Raw genomic sequence first — 19,501 nt, forward strand, 5'->3', positions numbered from 1 at the left:
TTGTACATAAACAACTACTAAATGACATCAATTTCCATTGTACCCGACCCTGTCTATAAAGTGCCATTGCTTGTATCATCGTCATTACAACACTAATATATATTCTATCATATTTCAACGCAGAGTTGATATCAACATTATGCAGTCAATATCAATTATTGTATCAGAAGTTGTATATATATATATATATACATTATGTAACTGCCGTAAGAAATCTGAATGCCCCTTAGACGGAAATTGTTTACAATCGGCCTTGGTTTACCAAGCTAATATCAGACGGCAAGACAACAACAAGTGTGAAACATATGTGGGACTAACAGGAAATGAATTTACAACCCGGTACAGAAACCACACAGCATCGCTACGCAACCAATCATTGAGAAACGCAACAGAGCTCAGTAAATACGCTTGGTCATTAAAAGACAATAACATCGATTACGACATCAAATGGATAGTGTTATCGCGTGCTGCACCATACAATACTTCAAGCAAACGTTGCAACTTATGTATTAGAGAGAAATATATTATAATTTTCCAACCACATTACTGTAGTTTAAATAAAAGAAATTAGCTTTTTTCTTCCTGTAGACACAGAGCCAAATCGTTGCTATGCAACAACTAGTTTTAATATCGTAAACACACTCCATTATTATGCAAATCTGTAGCGCTTATAACGTAGTCTGTTTCGGTGGTTTATTTAATAAAGTCTTAACTCCTGATGAGTGAGGTACTCCATGTACCTTACGAAACAGTACTGTAGAGTGAACTTTACTCATGTAGTCGTGTCTTAATTTCTCTGTCCACGTATGTATATATATACATATATATATATATATATAATATAAAATATAATGATGTTATTTATAGAAAATGTAACAACTGGAACGTAACTTCCCTGGATCAGTATCGTACAGTCACGTGGTACACTGGCAGTAATGTAAGATTAGACATCAAAGTCAAAGGACAGTTAATACCTATTTGGCATAAATTTGCATTCTCTTATAAAAAACATGTTGTGATTATTAAAGGTAATCCCCTACACGATGCCGTGCTAGTGCATGTGCACTGAATGCAGAAATATCACACTGGACCAACGTCTGTGTGACCAAATCAGTGATTTTCTACCATGAATCCTCCCAGTCTGGCATTGCAGTATGTACTTTGATACTATGGGGCGCCGCCAACGTGACTCTCAACCCCCTAATGCATGGGAAGAGGTGCTAACCTTTAAGTTACGCATGGCTTTCCAATATATTTGTTTTACAAATATTGGGATGAAATAAAATTTACAATCTGTTAATTTACTTTTTTTTAATAAATTATGCGGGTGTCGTAAAAGTTAGCATCATATTGGCATTATTCTGTTTGCGCTGATAATACAACGTGATAACAGACGTGGTGGGTGAGGTGAAGTGAACGTTCTTGTTTATGTTTCTAATCTGTGGCAATTAGACCACCAGTAAATGCTTATCCTATGGAAAAGTGGGTTATCACTAATCAGGATATATAGTGACATTACCTTCCAATCCCTATCCTGCCAGCCCTATGTACATTAACAGTGACTTGACCAGATAAGGGTTAAAAGTAATAACTTAGCGCTGACTTTGTTTTTTTATAGTGATGAGACACACTCTGTGATTCAATATTAAAAAATAATTTATTGAAATTGTTTTGTTATACCAGTGAACATAAAAAAAACCTTTCTCAGAAAATAAACTATACATGGGGTCCTGCCCTCAGTATTTCTCAACAACTAATAAAGTGTTTGATATTTATATATATGAACGCAAATTAAATATTTATTAATGATCAACATTGGCAGTATACACATCGAAGTATTTACTTGTCAAAACTTAAAATGTCAATTTATTGGAATCCCCCAATACCAGCTTCATCCTCTTGTGTTGGAATTATTGGCTCGTCAGTGAATTGTGGTGGCAGATCTGATGGACGTGGAGGGTAACCTGATGGACGTGGTGGGTGGCCTGATGGACGTGGTGGATGACCGGATGGACGTGGAGGGTGACCTGATGGACGTGGAGGGTGACCTGATGGACGTGGTGGATGACCTGATGGACGTGGAGGATGACCGGATGGACGTGGTGGCATTCCACTCGGACGCGGTTTGCAGGGACGCGATCCATGAGGTCTTCTTCCTTGGCCCCGACGCTGTGTGTCATCATTGTTGTTCACGGCGTCACCAACAAATGGCTCCTCTGGGATTTCATCGTCATCTACATCATCACAGTCCTCCTCCTCGGGTCTGAGTGGTGGCTTTGGTTTAACTGCACCTTCTGGTATGTCTGAATCGTCAGGTCGCCCAGGCCTATCTTCACCTACCGGTTTGTCTGGTCTCTCTGGTTGGCCTGGTCTGTCTGCGCCGTCTGGCTTCTCAGGACGCACCGACCCTAAACTACCATCTCCAATGGGACGTTCTGGTTGTTGTGATTGCTGTGGGCGTAATCTGAATGAACCAACACGGCGTTTTTCACGGCGAATAATTCCATCAGTATCGCCATCGGCATCTACGTCTGGACGTTCTGGTCTGTCTTCTTGTTTTGGATGATGGGGAGCACCGTTTCCTACCCCAGGATTATGTGTAGGTCCATCTCGAGGGTGGTCCGATTTGATTTCATCATCAACGTCTCTCGGTGGTGGATCAATGCGACCATTCGAATGTCCTCGTACAGGTAGACTAGTTACCAAGGTAACTGTCACTGCAAGGCATACAAGTAATGTCACATATATCTTCATGATTTGTCTGTAAATGAGAACAATGAATACAATTTAAAACTATTATTCTGTTGGCCCATGCGTAATTTATAGACATACTATGATTAGGATATTTACTATAAGGTTATAAATCCAAGTACTTTACTTCACGTCGAAAGTAGATTTTCCAAATTCTACTACATTACATCTACTACAGTCAATGCATTAATTATTCACTGTGTTTTAATTTTGCTATTTTCGATGATAGGTAAAATCCGCTAAATTAAATCTACATGAACATGTAAAATAACAACAAAATTCATTGACAAATTCGGGGAATTACAACACAGTGAATATGTCCATTTAATGAAAATAGTGAAATTAAAAGTCAGATAAAACAAATGGTTTTATAGTACATTACAATTCGTGTAATATGGGGCGATATTTTATTGAAGAGGATTTGATAATAACTTTACGAGAATTGGAGAAACCGGGTCATACACAACTATACAAATACGCATTGCACTCACCAGTCGTACAGATAATTTCTTCAACGAGAGTCTTCAGTCAAACTATTTGGGTATCTTGAGTTCTTCTCTGAGACGCTTTCAAGTTCTGCTGAAACTGAGAACACCTTCCCGATATTTATGCACTGTTCTGCAAGAGTTCGGGATATCTCCATTGTTGACATGCTTTGCGTCACTGACATTGTGACCGAGATGTCGTGCCTGTCGCTATTCTTAGTCACGGTGAAATGACTCATAGGTAGTGATTACCGGGTATCCCAACCAAGCACCTTTGTTATACAGCTGTTTAAGCGGTAAGGCGTAATGTAAACAATGTGAGAGTCTGTGCTAACCACATGCAGTGTAGGTATTATCATGCAGGTATAACCAGACCTCCATGATATTATCAAGACATAATATATACAATTATTCAGAGCTGTCTCAAAATGTTTAGGCATTTACGTTACACGCGTGCGTACATTCATGCACTGGTCTACACAGGATCGAGATGTCTCTTTTGTTGGCACGCTTTGCGTCACTTATTGTCATTGTCAGAGACCTAGATATTGTGTTTGTGCTATTCTTAGTCACAAAGCAATGACTCATGCGTAGTTAATATCGGGTTACCCTGCCAGGTATCTTTGTTATGCAAACCGTCATAACGTTTGGAAGGCATACACAGATTTGGAAGGTCGTCATGTGTCGTAAATTGCTGTCTTTGATCATTGCAAAACAGGCCAGGCTGAGTAACTACGTAAAACAGGACAGCTACCAATAGTGTGATGCAATTCAAAATATGCTTTTAGTTTGTTTTTTCTGTAATAAATATTACCATAATTCTAAAAACTAGCAAGTCAAGCAAGGTAACTGTTTGTTGTCCACATCCAAGAGAGAAAATATTTCTTGCAGATTCAGAAGTTAAATAAAAATAAATAGAGGACAATCAAACGTGTCTAACACGATACGGGATTGGTGCTGAAAAGAACATTGCAGCTTCGTATGTTTACTGTCAAATCTCGTGACTTCATTCATACTAGTGTACCATGTGTACAGAAAGCAATCACTTTGCGAATGAGAAATAACGTCTATAATTTTAAACGGAAAATTATCAATTGACTGTTGATGATTGTTTTTTTTTTCAATACTATTAATATTAATGTGAACACAAGTGTGAAATATTGAACAAGGTCAAAGGTCAAAATTTTAGATAAATGCATTTCATTTGCATTCATGCATTTGGGCCGCCGAATGACAATGTGGGAAGTTACTCTTCATAAAAGTGATCAATGACAGTGGATCAGTGATCTTACTCTAATGCGTTCGATCAGACATGAAGACTGTTTTACTTCGGTTAACGCATGTGCAAAAAAATATATATTAAAAATATACATAGAAATTGGATTGGCCTTACGCACTAAAATACATTCATTGGCTAAATGACGACTGAAGGGCCTTACATAAATGTGACGTCATGCGTCGGACGGCTATGGGCTAGAACCTTTTAGCTGACCGAGACGATGTGGATGCCAGAGTTCGATAGCGCCTGCCGGACGGTAGAAGTTCGAACAAATCATGCGATGATTCGTTCGGCTCGTTTGTCCGGGCGTTTCTAGTACACATCGCATAGAGGGGAAAGTTGGATCCCAATAATACGCGACGCGCCCGCCACTACACCGTCCATGAGCCTCTGGTCTTCGTAACTGATGTTACCAAACCACACCGTGACGGAGAGCATCAAGATACTCTCGATTACGGAGCGGTAACATTTAAGCAGCAGAGCAGTCTTCGAATTAAACTTTTCAATCTACGAAGGAAGAAAATCCGACGCTGGGCCTTCATGACACAGTGCCCGAGATGCGCCGACCAAGTCAAGTCGCTGGATATGTATGCCGAGAAACTTGAAGCAGTCTACGCGCTCCAACTCCGAGCCGTCAATGACCAATGAAGAGATAGGCGTCTTTTTCAAACGGAAATTGACGACCATCTCCTTCGTTTTGGCTACATTCAGCTGGAGGTTGTTCTCAGCACAGCACCCAACCAGCTCGTCGATCAGGCGGCGGTAGTCGCGTCCATCTGCGCCTCGAATTAGCCTAGCGACGGTCGTGTCATCCGCGAATTTCACAATTAAATGTTTTCCACTGCGAGATATGCAATATGACGTCATCAAAAAATAGGGGAAGGGGTTCAATACACAGCCCTGGGACTCCCCTGTGTTCAAAGTCATCGAGCTTGAAAACTTTGTGCCGATTTTCACAACTAGGGGTCGCTGTGCAAGAAAGTACAAGACACAATCGCAAATACTTCATGTCAACCCTAGATTTAACATTCTTTCGTATTAAAAGCACAACTAAAATCAATGAAAAAAAGCCTAGAAAATACTATGATTACTATTAATTTCCACAATGAACTAAGATCGAGTTCGGTATTGGCTTATGAAGGATCCAAGTTTCTATAAGTTGCCAGCGTACACAGACTGGGGTAGATTACTATATTTTTAAATTAATATGAGTGACCCTACCATATAATTTATATTAAACGAGATGAGTATTGTTTTATATATTCCGAGCCAGAACGCAACTTTACACCATAAGTTTAAAGTGATATACCAGGAACTACAATGAAGGTTCAAATACATTTTTAATAATAATAATAATCCACTGATAAGCAACATTTTGTGAAACAGCCACAACACTTACTATTGGCTTATTTTGAGATACTAGTAGTCATTGCATGGACCAATCAGATTACCGGGATTTGTATTAAGTAGTATAAAGTTACTGCATATACAATTATTACACTCCTTTATTACACTGATATAAATACACATACTAGTAAAGCTCTTAATGGTAATACATTCAAAGTGCCTGAAAATACTGAGACAGAATATAGCAAAAGTACATTTCTGCATATGTAACCCGTATGTATTAGGTCAAAAAATAGGTTTTGCTTCTCGAAAACTGCGCTTACGCATTTTTTTTTCTTTTTGCAATTCTGCGTACCGGCAAAGTGCGCCACCAATGGTAGAATGGTAGAAATATGTTGTTTTCTGTTTTAGAGGATGGTTTGTTGCTCCAGGTCAGCGTTTAATGTGTACTCGAGAGCATTAGTAAAATGTGTTAAAAGTTGAACTAATATTGTGTCGAAGAAAAATTGGGTCACCACATCTATTTCGCATTTTCCGGGGACGAGAAGCAAAGTCTTATTTTTTTGCCTAACATACATATTTTCATAGACCACGTGACAGGATTCGATGGTTTTGTAAAGTGCATGAACGTCTGTCACGGGGTATCTTATTTAGACGTAGATGGAGCTGTTCAGAAGAGGTGCAATATTCCTCCCGATATTCGTGTTCATGTTGTTTCGGGTAAGATAGTTTGCCTAGATTATATTTGAAACAAACAACTAAGCGAACAGTGAACACAACTGATTCAACTTTATTCTGAATATGTTGCATACACGAAAATCACAAACAAATAATTGTACTAGTAACCTGAGCATACAAAAAAAGATATTGTTGAATCTGTCGATGGTATGTCGATACTATTAATACATTATTAAGGCTGTGTCGTCTCTACCTATAAAATGCACATCATATTTTTCAGAGATATATATCTCGCATATATATCACAAACAGTGATTTGAATACATTGTTACGAATTATCTCACTGCCGTGATCCTCTTCCATCAAATCGTGGTCTTTCTGAATTTATTTGTGCATTGTATCCGCCCTCCCTTGGTGGATGCCTGTGCTCTGGACGATGAGGGTCATCTCGTCCGTGGTGGTGGGGGTGGCGGTGTGGACTGCCGTTTCCATCACCAAGTGGTAGTCGGTCGTGTGGTCGATGTCGGCCTCCCGACCGTCCACCTGCTCGACCGCCTGGTCGACGCCCGGATCGTCGATTTCCGGAAGGACGACAAGACACCAAAGTAACTGCTACTACAAGGCATATTAGTATTATCAAAGAGATTCTCATGGCTGATCTCTGCAATATAAATACACAAATAGTTATAACTCCTGACTTGTCCCAATGGATGTGTATATAATGCCCATACTTCCAACAGTCAAATAAATACATTCATACAGTTCGCAGTACTGACAATAAACGTCACCGACAAGGGAACATGAATACCATAATCTGCGCATGCGTCATACGAATTATTAATACAGCTGATCCCGTAAACATTTCTTTACTCACCGTGTTTGATATCGTCTTTTAACCAATATCTAGCCGTCGGTAGTACTTGTTCTATCACCGAGATGTGCTATGACCTGGCAGAACTGCGCCAGCGTTAGTTATGCTCTGATTGTAATGTGCGAGACATTTCCTTTGTGCGAGTTTTTGTACACTCGGTACCAGTTACCATTTGTATAAAGATGGGCTCACAACCATGACTATTTAAAACACCGTGAATGCGATTTTGTTATGCAAAATCAAACATTAGGCTGTAGCGTCGAAAACAGTTTGAAGGCTGGCAGAGGTCACGTTTTATACATACATACACATGTCTGAATTACAAAAATAAAATAATGAACACATACTATAATATTTTGATACACTGACCTCGGGCACTGACCGCTCATCAACACGCCAACAAAAAAGAAACGTTTCTTCTTTCAAAACTCGGGGTTTGGTCCAACACCCAATCATGCATGGCAAGAAAAAAAAAGATCATTAGAGTGTAACTGTCCGATATTTAACCGTTGTCTCATATGTCTTACAGGTGTCAAGATGTTTGCCAGGGCGCCACTTTCTGGCTAATATTTTTTTCAATTTGTCGTTTCAAATCTATTTGTGAGGTTTATGAAATGATACATAGTGGGACGGTCTCCCTATTGTACATTTCACGCAGTAGTAGCTGTAATCGTTCAATCTATCAACCACGTGACATTCAAGTACAAAATCACCCTGGTATGTACGCGCTCAAGAAACTGATGGCTGCGGATCACTGGTTATATAATGCTTGTAATAGCCAAAGTCGGCGAACTTCGTCATGATGTTAGTCTATCTCGCTGTGTTATTGCCTCTGACTAAGAACACTAGAACAGATGAAGAAATCCTAATCATCTGAAATTTCTTTTTCGAACTTTGAATGATATCTAAAATTCTGGGCAAGCATATAGATATAATGTTTAACAACAGTGAGAGTAGTATGTCATTATTTGTTAAGCATTTCTCTAGGTAGTTATGCGATATATTTTTATAGTTGTTGGATTCCAGCACAGACCAGATATTTTATTACAATGCAATAATAAGTTGTTTTCCACCTCTGGCTTTACCAGAATCGGAACTAATAATTTAAACAACAGATATTTCATTAAACGAAGACAAACGAAATAAATAAGCATTATTATCTTTCTAGCAGAAACATACATTATCTTTATACCGATCACTCTATTTATATTTGATTTGTTTGATTTTAATATTTAGTTAATTGGTTGAATTTATTAGAAATTAAAGGTGATTGATAGATGATCTGATTTGGGTCTATCACTGCAGGAATACCCACATTCCCAATATGTTCACATTGTATTAGTATATACTTAATTGCACTATCTCTATGTTTTTTATGCGAGTGAAATACCCCCCCCCCACGATTCCGATTATCAAAAGACGAGCATTAACAATAGGAAAAACAACGGTGTTTACATACCCAGTAATTTCAAAGCAGCCTTTATGCGTATTGCAAGTCTTCTCGTCCGAATTGGCAAATGCAACTCATTACTGACGTCGTCAATTATCAAAAAAAACAAAAAAAAACACAATTAATATTACGTTTAGATGACCAGCCAGGTAAGTTTGCAATACAAGCACTGAAATCACCACAAATAATGAATTTATCAGTTTATATATTTATTTATTTAATACAACCACGACAGCCATATAAGGCAAATAATAGTGGTGTATTAGTAGACACATTTGTTAAATACAATACAACAGTAAACAAAATTACAATTAGAAAATAATAGACTTAAGCTTCTGTTTTAAAGTAGACAGTCCCCGATTAAAAATTTCGCAGTTTATGTTGTTATTAAAACATCCTAGGCAAACGACTTAAAAACCCATTCTTAGTGACTTCAATGCGTCCAATTGGTACAATAAAAAGAGACATTTTCCTAAAACTACGTGGAGTATGTAAACTGAAAAAAGAAGATAATTTACAACGACTGTACAATCCTAAGACACACTGACACATAAAAACCATATCAAAATAATCTCTGCGTGCTGCTGACGTGGCTATATTTAGAGTATTGCACATAATTTCATAATATGTGTTCACGTCCCTGCCAACTTGTCTAACTAGAAATTTACAAAAAAATACGCTGAACTCTTTCAATGCGTTTTACATCAGTTTGATGGATACCATTCCATATAACGTTACAATATTCAAGCCTGTTTCGAATATAAGAAAAATAAATAACCTTCAACATTCTTTAAATTGGGTAATTAGCGGAATAACACGCTAGCTCGTTCTTTCAGGAGAGAAGTATAATACAACTAAATATATATATTTTTTTATATTCAACGAATAACCAATTAATATCGCTATGCGATGCATTTGTCTCATCCCGAATACAACTTACATGCTGCGAACAAAAATGATCAAAGATTCAAACCGGACAACCAAATTACTTTCATGTGGTTATTTATTTATTCAAATTTTTGTAATGCGAAAAAAGAAGGAGCACCTGATGAGGAGGAGAACAATCCAAATATAACTCCAAATTGATTCTCTCAAAATCAGTTGACAAAAGATGTCGTTGTTAAAAACCAGTATAAAAAGTGTCATGGTTTTATATTCGGTTACTGATGAACGACCAATCTGATTCCTAATATTCACGTTTTACTTATCACACACCTTAAAAATATGCTGGACAAATCAATCGATAAAATACAAAAACAATGCCACAATCAACGTCATTATTTTTTCATTTTCAATTAAAAGTTTAATCTTCAACGAGTAGAAATAACAAAATACGCTTTATAATAACACTAAAGGCGTACTGAAACTGATAAGCTGTTTTGTGATTTTCAATTAATGCCACGTGTAACTGCTCATAAATCGGTTCACATTATTGCATTACCATCCTAGAATGACGTTCAATGTACACGTTCTTCTACTTGTTGTTTGCAGTCGACTGTGCGCTAATCAACATATGCACGTGCGTGAAGTAAATTATGCGTCTGTTTCGTAAAAACCTTCATCATATCATGAATATATTAATAATCATTATGGGCATTCAAGCATACATTGCTAATCTGATCTATGTCTTCAGAATCCTGACTATGAAAGAAGAATGATGGAAACCACAGCTGAATGGAAACCAAATCTTACAGCCACTCCTATAATTTCAAATGGTCGATCCCTAACGCATATGCCTACAAAGTTGCAATCCGAAAACCCAGCGCCTAAAGTTAGCATTGAATGTCCAATTTGTGCAACACCCCACGGCTAAGATATATAACTACATGTATATCTTGCCGAATGTGCGTCATACTCTGAGCGTAGTTAAATTGACATCCGGAGACTTCCAACTAATGAAACGGGATACACTGATAACGGTTTCCCCGCTTCCCTCTCTTGAGTGCCGAATCACAGTAGACATCGATGAGGCGGCAGCCAGAAAGACGGACGATCCTGCAACAAAGTAATACGGGGATAATCTGTCAGCAGATCGGGTGATAAATTTATACGTTTACATTTGTCATCTCTGGCGCGTGATGGCGCTTTCCTGATTGTTAGTCGACCGACTTATTATTCCTTGCACGCAGTAACAGCTCGTATACTATATTTTTATTTCTACGTATACTATATTTTTATTTCTATGCTCGGCGGGAGGTTTCACGAGCCTCAAGATTTGCTAAGAAGTTTTCAATTTTTTTTACTATCACATTCAAGAGAATCTATTAACAGAAGGTACTTTAATGATTCATTGTTTCATCACCATAGACAAATTCATTTCTCTTTCTGTGGGTCTAGCTGCATTTTATAAATGAACTTAGAAAAAATAAATATTTATACCGACAAATTTGCTGATTTATATTCCCAAATTTTGATAAGCTATGTGCTAATGCTTGTGTATGGATCACAGTTCTGTTCATACGCATATTACAGACCAAATTTAATATTTACAAGAACTTTTTTGTGTTGGCAGGTAAATTGTTCTTTCACACATTAATAATTTTCATGTTATAAGTTTTATTGGGATAAATTTCAAAAATGTTTTTGACAGTATGTGATGTTTTCAGAGGCATGACTATCTACCTACAATCATTCGCAACATTTTATGGTAATTCGCATGGATGTGGTAAGGAGTGTTTCTTTTTTAATCCACGTTCGGAATCAGTCTGAAAACGGGGTCTTATGTTTTGACTTATTTGTGTTCGTATGTCCGTGCATCCGTGCGCCCGGCCTGTATCTTAGACGATCTGTTTCAAGACGGCCGAATGATGGCATTCAAAATTAAGCATTTATGGATGGATTTTGTTTAAACTTGTTACATACGTTGAACATTATGGGATTTTGATGAACCACATTTTATTTTTCAGATCCAATTTAAAATGGCCAACTGCCATAATTTGACTGATAATGTTCAAATCTTATATATTCATTATAGGTCATGTCATATATTTGTTTGACTATCTGATTCAAAATGTCCGAATGACTGAAAACCCATCTAAATCAAGCATTTCTGACATTCTGGAACCGGATCTTGGTCGTTTATGAATGAATTTTGTTCAAACTTGGTACATACATAAGACAGTATGGGTCATTGATACATGTCATTTTATTTTTCAAATTTGATTCAAACTGGCTGAATGTTAAATCTCCTTTAATTGAATAATCAAAATATCAAAGTTTCTGATAATTAGGCGATGTCGAAAATGTTCATACTACTTCATGAAACGGAACTGTCCTGATGATATATGGGATATAATATGACATTGTCATCAAAATGAAATGAACGAGATATTCACAACTGAGTAATCTAATCTCGGAAACTCGTTGACATGTAATATATTTCAGTATAATTGACATGTATGTCTTGTGACTGCGTCTTACGCTTATTGTGTTCTCGTGGGCAAAATCAACTTCATTAAGGCTTGTCGACATAATCAATCGAGGAGTGCTCAGATGTTACTGATTCTACTACTGGAACACGAGTGCTGTATAGTTGTAAGTTCACAGGTTGATATTTTCCCCCAGTTGTTGTCGACAGTTGATGTTGACCTTTATTGCGTCATTGCCTACAAGATCATTATCATCCACGATAGAGTGTAGCCCTGCAAACAATCTATACGCTTCTCCTGGTAATTATAACTAAAATATAACTAAATATAACTGGTAATTAAAACTGAAATATAACTAAATATGGTAGTAAAAATTCAAAATGGCTGCCAAATTCAAAATAGCTGCCATAGAAATAAAATCTGTGTTTGTTGTCTGTGAAACTTTCCTGAATATTGTGATAATTTTCACTGTAACAAGTTAGAAATACATACTATATATAGTAGTGGTTAGAAATAATACTTATTTTCCTATTTCAATTATTGAAGACCTAAAGACATGGAAGAACCAACAGAAAGAAACGATGCATAGAGACAAACTTTGAACTGTGTCTTAAATGTCAGATCTCAACAAAGGAGACCTTAAGAAGCAATCTAAAAGTAAGCAGCTATACCATATTCTTACGCCAAAAAGCTGAATATGGTGATGTGACTCTAGAAACATTGAAGAACAAAGCTGCTGTATGCATGCCACTTGCTATTCATCTATTACTAACAGCTTTCAACTTGAAAGAGCAAGACAGCGCCATGATAACAGTGTTGTTGCTAAGGATACATCGCAACTTAAAAGGAAGAGAGGAGAGTACGACCAACAGCAGCAAGCGTGCAAGCAGGCAGTGGAGAAGCAGTGTACAACAGTGAGATATACACGGTCACGGATACATACGTTTGATAGAAAAAAAGTGTTTCTTCTCTTCATCAATTCCGTTCTACCAATGTTGGGGCACGACAGTGGAAAAGATACTGTGTTTGAAAGCCAGAAGAGACAGTGTCTTTCTTAGCTGCCTGGATGAAGTTTTATACTCAGTTATATATCTTAATCACTGAAGCCATGGCAGATTATAGTGAAATCAGGAAGGAACACAGTGTAGCTAGCATAACAATAACAAGAGACATGCTCAAAGAAAATATTAAAAGAAACATTGAGAATGTAGAATTCACATGTCCAGAAGATAAGTCCAAGCCGACAATGATTCATTCAAGAGCAGCACAAGACACAAGAATGGCATTGAAGTGGTGCAAGTAATATTTCAATGTGCACAAATTGTGCGCAGGGCCATCGAACAAGTCTAGACATTGACATTTAGCGTTTCACTATCATCAAGAAATGATGCAAATGATGTCTAAGCTTGACATATCACTGAGATGGATAAGACAGGGTCATACTGTACCCCAGACAGTATTAAGTGCTAATATGATTCACGACAATTGCAGCACCCTAGCCCAACAGATAAAACAAGCATACAAACCAAAGAGACAGATTACATATAAACCTAAGTCACCCATGGCTGGATTTCGCAACATAACTGAAACCCCTCTAACAACATGAATGTCCCTACATTGTCACCATGCAACGAGATGTGAAAACATGGTTGATATTCTAGCACATGCTGAGGTTGAACCTCATACAAATTTACATTAGGAAATGTATCACAGATTGCAGGCGAAGTACAGGCAAACATGAATGACAACAAAGGTGTTTATGTACCTCCTGGTTTGAGTAAGGACCGAACTATTTATGCGGCTATCGACAATATTGAGCAGCAACTGTATTTCAGAAAGGAACTCAACAAGGCGAAACTGTTGAACTCATAGTTGAACCACTACAGCTGGGTACGAAATCTCCCACTATGAAGTTGAAGAATGTACCCTTAACTGGTGTAGAGTTATTGTCATGCAATATTGTCGGGGCATCTAAACCCAAGGCAAGTCCTCATCATCCTAAATTTCAAATTGTCCAACATCTCGAAAAGCTACAAGCGTCACAACAGTGTATCACTAGACAACGTATCAGTACAGACACTTTGATCATGGAACAACCATGCACCACTGAAGAAGCTACAGTTGTAACACAGTCATGTTTCATACAGACACACATACTAATGAGCAGGCATCCATCAGCAAAACTTCCCAAGGCGTATTTAGTATACATGAGTTGGACATGCCCTCTTTACCAACGCAGTCAAGTATCAGTGCAGAAACACAGAACATGGAACATCCAGATGCCAATAAAGCAACTACAGCAGTAACACAGTCAAATGTCAGTGGAGATACTGGCCTCCAGATCATGGAGCAGGAAACCATCCAGGAAGCTACCCCAGCAAAACAATTTATACCTGTGTAGGCTGCTTACAACTCTGTAATCAATGCAGATTCAATATCAGATGATCATAAAACACTTGACCAGGTACACGCATTACCTCTTATTAATTCACCAGCCTATGAATGGTCGACTTTGACTACCCCACTCTTACAGCTACACGAATTGTATGAGCTTGTCAGAAGTAATGTTACCCATAAAACACTGTGTGTTTGCCATGGTATGGATCTATACAAAAGAGTTATTAAACTTGCCTACCTGGATCCAACTCAATATTCAAATAAATGGACAGAGTCGCCGGGTCAGTTTCATACAGTCTTGTAAGTAATGCGATGCCTTGGTCAAACAGTTGAAAGTAGTGGACTAGATGATGCATGGGTTCAGGCAGACACGTACAGCACTGTCACGGTCATGCAGATTATGAATGGTAAACACTACAACCGAGCCATAGAATGTCACCAGGTGACCATACAAATAATGAATGACCTTTTGCTTGCTCTCAGTAGTAAATAAATGATATTCATAAGTCATATTTCAAGATGGCCGATACTGTAACAAAATGGCTGAATTGCAATAAAATGATGATGGTTAATGATGATTCACTGATTAAATGTTGCAAACATGGATATGGAAGCCATATTGATTTTTACGGCCATTTTGAATTAGGCAGCCATCTTGAATTATTTTTATCCATGTGCACTAACCAAGGATTCACACAGAATTGAAAAAACATGGATTGTTATAAAGTAATATGGAAATCAAATATGAAACACAATATAAAACATTGAACAAATAACAAAAATGTAAATACAATGATACACGACATGTAAATTAAGAATTGAACAATTGAAGATATATATTAGAGCGGCAAGCAACATCATATTATTACACAGCCATATACTTCTTATACTATTGTATGCAATAGTAACATACTATTTTATTATGTAGTAATATCAAAGGTACAGCCATTTTGAATTTGATAGCCATCTTGAATTATATGAAAAAAATCAGTGATAACACAGAAATTGGCATGGTTTTGAAAAAGATCTATACAAAGATATAATTCAAAAAAAATGTGAAATAACTGCACAGTAGATGATTTCTATATGTCCTATTTCAAGATGGCCGACACTGTAATAGAATGGCTGAATTGCAATAAAATTTGTAAGTAGTTTCATGATATAGCAAGTGGTTTTAGTATGGTTGAAATCAAGTGGTTTTAATATGGTAGACAATAACCTACTGAACTACTGACCTGAAATGAAATGGTCAACAATGCTGATTAAATGTTGCAATATTAGCATACTTTTATAGGGTAATTTTGAATTAGGCAGCCATCTTGAATTATTTTTATCCATGTGCATTAACCAAGAATTCACACAGAATTGAAAAACATGGATTGTTACAAAGTAATATGAAAATCAAATATGAAATATTGGGAAAAAGTATGGTTTTCGAGTGACATATTTCATGATGGCCGCCAAAAAAATGTAAACCATTTTTTTAATGTTGCTATGTACTATGTGAAATAAAATTGGTTAACAAGATTCTACACAAACAATTCACAAGGGTATGCATTATTATAACGAACATGTTCTACAGAATAAAAGTAACATAAACAACACACGCGTTGTTCCTGAGCTGGCTTACAAGCAATGGCACATTTTTACTGGTTTGAAAATCAGCAATCCTTGCATGGTACTTCACATGATAAATTAAAAAATTGAAACCTACCGTGTGCAGTGTGTAAACTAAAAGTGTCTTCGCTATATGCATACAATGTGAATAATGATAACTTTATTGTGTTAACACCCTTTGCAATGAGACAGATTGCAGTAATATAACTTATAACAGTTTAATGTTTGTTCACATAGCGAAAGTAACTTGCACGCTAGTACTGTGGTGGGTCACATGTTTCCACGTTATTGTCACATATTTTACGAACATTGATAAAAAAAAGTTCACAAAAGCGTAAATTTGACAATAACTCAGAGACACAATATATAACATTGAACAAATAACAAAAATGTAAATACAATAATACACAACATGTAAATGAAGAATTGAACAATGGCAAAGATATATATTAGAGCTGCAAGCAACATCAGCTGGGCTCAAGATTGATATACGGTTTTATGAATATGTAATATAATATGCCTTCATTGTGACTCTGATTGCATGTCTCATACTGAGTTCACGTGACCATATATGGTCATATTTTATTTTAGTCATGTCACTAGTTCATTGCCTTCATAATAGCATTGGTTCTATCTCTGATAATTGTTCTAAAACATAACAAAATAATCTCATTTTCTCGTGGAAAGCCGAGTGGTTATGCGTAGAGTGATTGGTAAATAAACAAGCCGGTAGGCTGGTTCATAACAAAAACCGAGTCCCGTATAAAGTTCGCAAACAAACAGTCTTTAGAAGTTACTTTAATTTATTGTTAGAACGTATTTTGTTCAATTTATTATTTCAAACCATTTTGCGATAGTATTTTCTAGATTAAATGCAGCATTTACAGTTCATTCAAAGTTAAAATTTGCGTTGGGATTACGTTAATCATGGAAGGTACTACCTTCCATGCGTTAATATAGTGTAACAATGTCGGCGCCGGTCATCTCTTACAAGTGCGCAACGTAACAAAAATAAAAAGTATAATCATTTGACCACTGCTATTAGAAGACTGGTGGGAGATTATAAATTTGGGCGAAAGTATTCAAAAATCAATTTTTGGCTGTTGCCATGGCAGCCAAGATTTTCTTTTCAATTAGTGACGGTACGACCTGTCTGTCAAGTATGGACAAAATCACAGAGCAGTTAAAAGCCGTTGCTGGTGAAAAGTTACCTCAACGTTCAGGTCAATTTCTTCTGTAATGAAAATAGACATTAAAAAACTGTAAATTTATGCCCACACTCAAGTTGAGTAGAATGAACTACATCCGTGCTTTTTTAATCGTAGTAATGTAAGGTGAGATACATTTGGCGCGAATGTATTAACAAAATCAGTTTGTTGGCTGTTGCCATTAAAACGGTGGGCCAAGATTTGTTTTCAGATTTTACAACCTAACTAAAGTGAAGGTGTGACTTGCCTGCCAAGTTTGAACAAAATCGGTTCAGCCAAACAAATCACAGAAGAGTTAAAAAGCCATTCCATTCCAACTTTCGGGTCAAATTTCTCAGTAATGAAAAAGATATCAAAAATTAAAATAGTAACTTTGTGCCCACACTCAAGCTGAGTAAAATGAGCTATGTCTGAGGTGTTTATTCTAAATTTGTAGGAGGAGAAGCAGTTTTTTAGCTGTTGATATGGCAACAGTGGGCCAATTTTTTTTTATAGATTTTTCCTAATAACTGTGACCTACCTGCTAAAATTGAGCGAAATCGTCTAGGCCAAAACAGGCACAGAAGAAATAATACGTGATAACACTGGAAATCACACACACAAACCTACAAAAGTGATTTTAAGGATAATCCTAGCGGAGCGAATCGCTAATAAGAAAAGAAATTAAACTGCAAACCAAATCACGTTAATTATTTATTTGTGGACCATCCTCTCGAGCTGTAAGAAGCCCCAGAACTACTAGGCTACGACTAGTTATAATCAGTTATAATGTTTTCGATTCTTTAAATTCAATATGTTTATTATTAAATTATGGTATTGGTTTCAATTATTTACATAGATACTGAGATCTGATCCAGACCTATTTCTGAAATGATTTAAAGAACGCTGTTTTTCATATAAATACCCTCATGTCAAACCAAAAATTGTAGACACTTTTTGGATCAGCGGCCAGAAATAGGAAGGAATAATTTGAACCTAGTTGCCACCTCAGTCCCATTTTTGTTTCGAAATTATCGTAATACTGCTTGTTTATATTACTAGTTTTAATATTTGGTTGATGTACATTGTACTGAATTTATTAGGAATTGCTAAATTATCGACGACTGGTTGGTGATCTGATTCTGGTCTATCAGAAATACTAGTACTACATAATTAATTACACTACACTCCATGTCTATTATGCAGGTGAGCCCTTTGATTCCGATTATTGAAAAAGAAAACCAATAACAATACGTACACCGGTGTGTTTACATAACTCCAAGAGTGAACGTCCATAAATATTGCAAGATTCTACTCTACACGTCTGAATTGGCAAATAAATCCCAAAATATAAAAATATAAATCGAAAATATATCACATACATAGTATTCAGGTAAGTTTGCAGTACGGACACTGAAATCGCAACAAATAATAAATTTATAAGTTGGGTAATTAGCGGGGTGATACCCTACCTCGTCCTTTCAGCAGAGAAGTATACTACGGCTAAACATAGTTTTATTTTTTAAACAATGAATACCCAATTAATATCGCTATGAGATTCATTTTTCTCAACCCGAATACAACTTACATGCTGCGAACAAAAATGTTCAAAGATTCAAACCGGAACGACAATCAAATTGCTTCAGATTACAGGTTATATAATTATCTAATGTAAATTCACAATGCTCATTCCCCCAGAATTTACAGAGAATATACTTATTGTGTCAATAACAGAAATTATGGCAAGATTAATCAGTATAACACTATTTGAATTTTGATCAAGTAAATTAAAAAACAACAAAGTGTTTATAACTAAAGTTTACGTTATGCCTGAATCATATGTTACCTTCACAGGTTCGAGTATTAAAGTGTACGGCTGCAGCTAGTAATACTGTTTTACATGGCACGTGTCCACCACTTATTGGTAACGATTTATTTATTTATTTATTTATTTATTTATTTATTTATTCATTCTAATCAATGTAATGCGAAAAAAGAAGGATCACCTGATAAAGAGCAGAACAATCCAAAAAAAGTACATAGATTATAATGAAATGACAATCAATGTTTT

General features: G+C 36.6%; 1 protein-coding gene and 1 long non-coding RNA gene across 2 annotated transcripts; both read right to left on the reverse strand.

The window, feature by feature from the left end:
* Window positions 1-1,638: 1,638 nt before the first annotated feature.
* LOC100378707 (uncharacterized) lies at window positions 1,639-3,383 on the reverse strand. The gene is made up of 2 exons (XM_002732363.4): window positions 3,243-3,383; window positions 1,639-2,761 (listed from the first exon to the last, which is right to left on the reverse strand). The coding sequence occupies exon 2, from the start codon at window positions 2,752-2,754 to the stop codon at window positions 1,867-1,869; it is 888 nt and encodes a 295-aa protein (XP_002732409.1). The 5' UTR covers window positions 2,755-2,761; window positions 3,243-3,383; the 3' UTR covers window positions 1,639-1,866.
* Window positions 3,384-6,627: 3,244 nt separating this feature from the next.
* Window positions 6,628-7,637, reverse strand: LOC102806940 (uncharacterized). The gene is made up of 2 exons (XR_438156.2): window positions 7,415-7,637; window positions 6,628-7,201 (listed from the first exon to the last, which is right to left on the reverse strand). It is a non-coding gene; the product is annotated as an uncharacterized LOC102806940 (long non-coding RNA).
* Window positions 7,638-19,501: the final 11,864 nt, after the last annotated feature.

The sequence above is a fragment of the Saccoglossus kowalevskii genome, chromosome 4, assembly GCF_978046115.1.
Source record: "Saccoglossus kowalevskii chromosome 4, keSacKowa6.1, whole genome shotgun sequence".
Classification (NCBI taxonomy): Eukaryota; Metazoa; Hemichordata; class Enteropneusta; family Harrimaniidae; genus Saccoglossus; species Saccoglossus kowalevskii.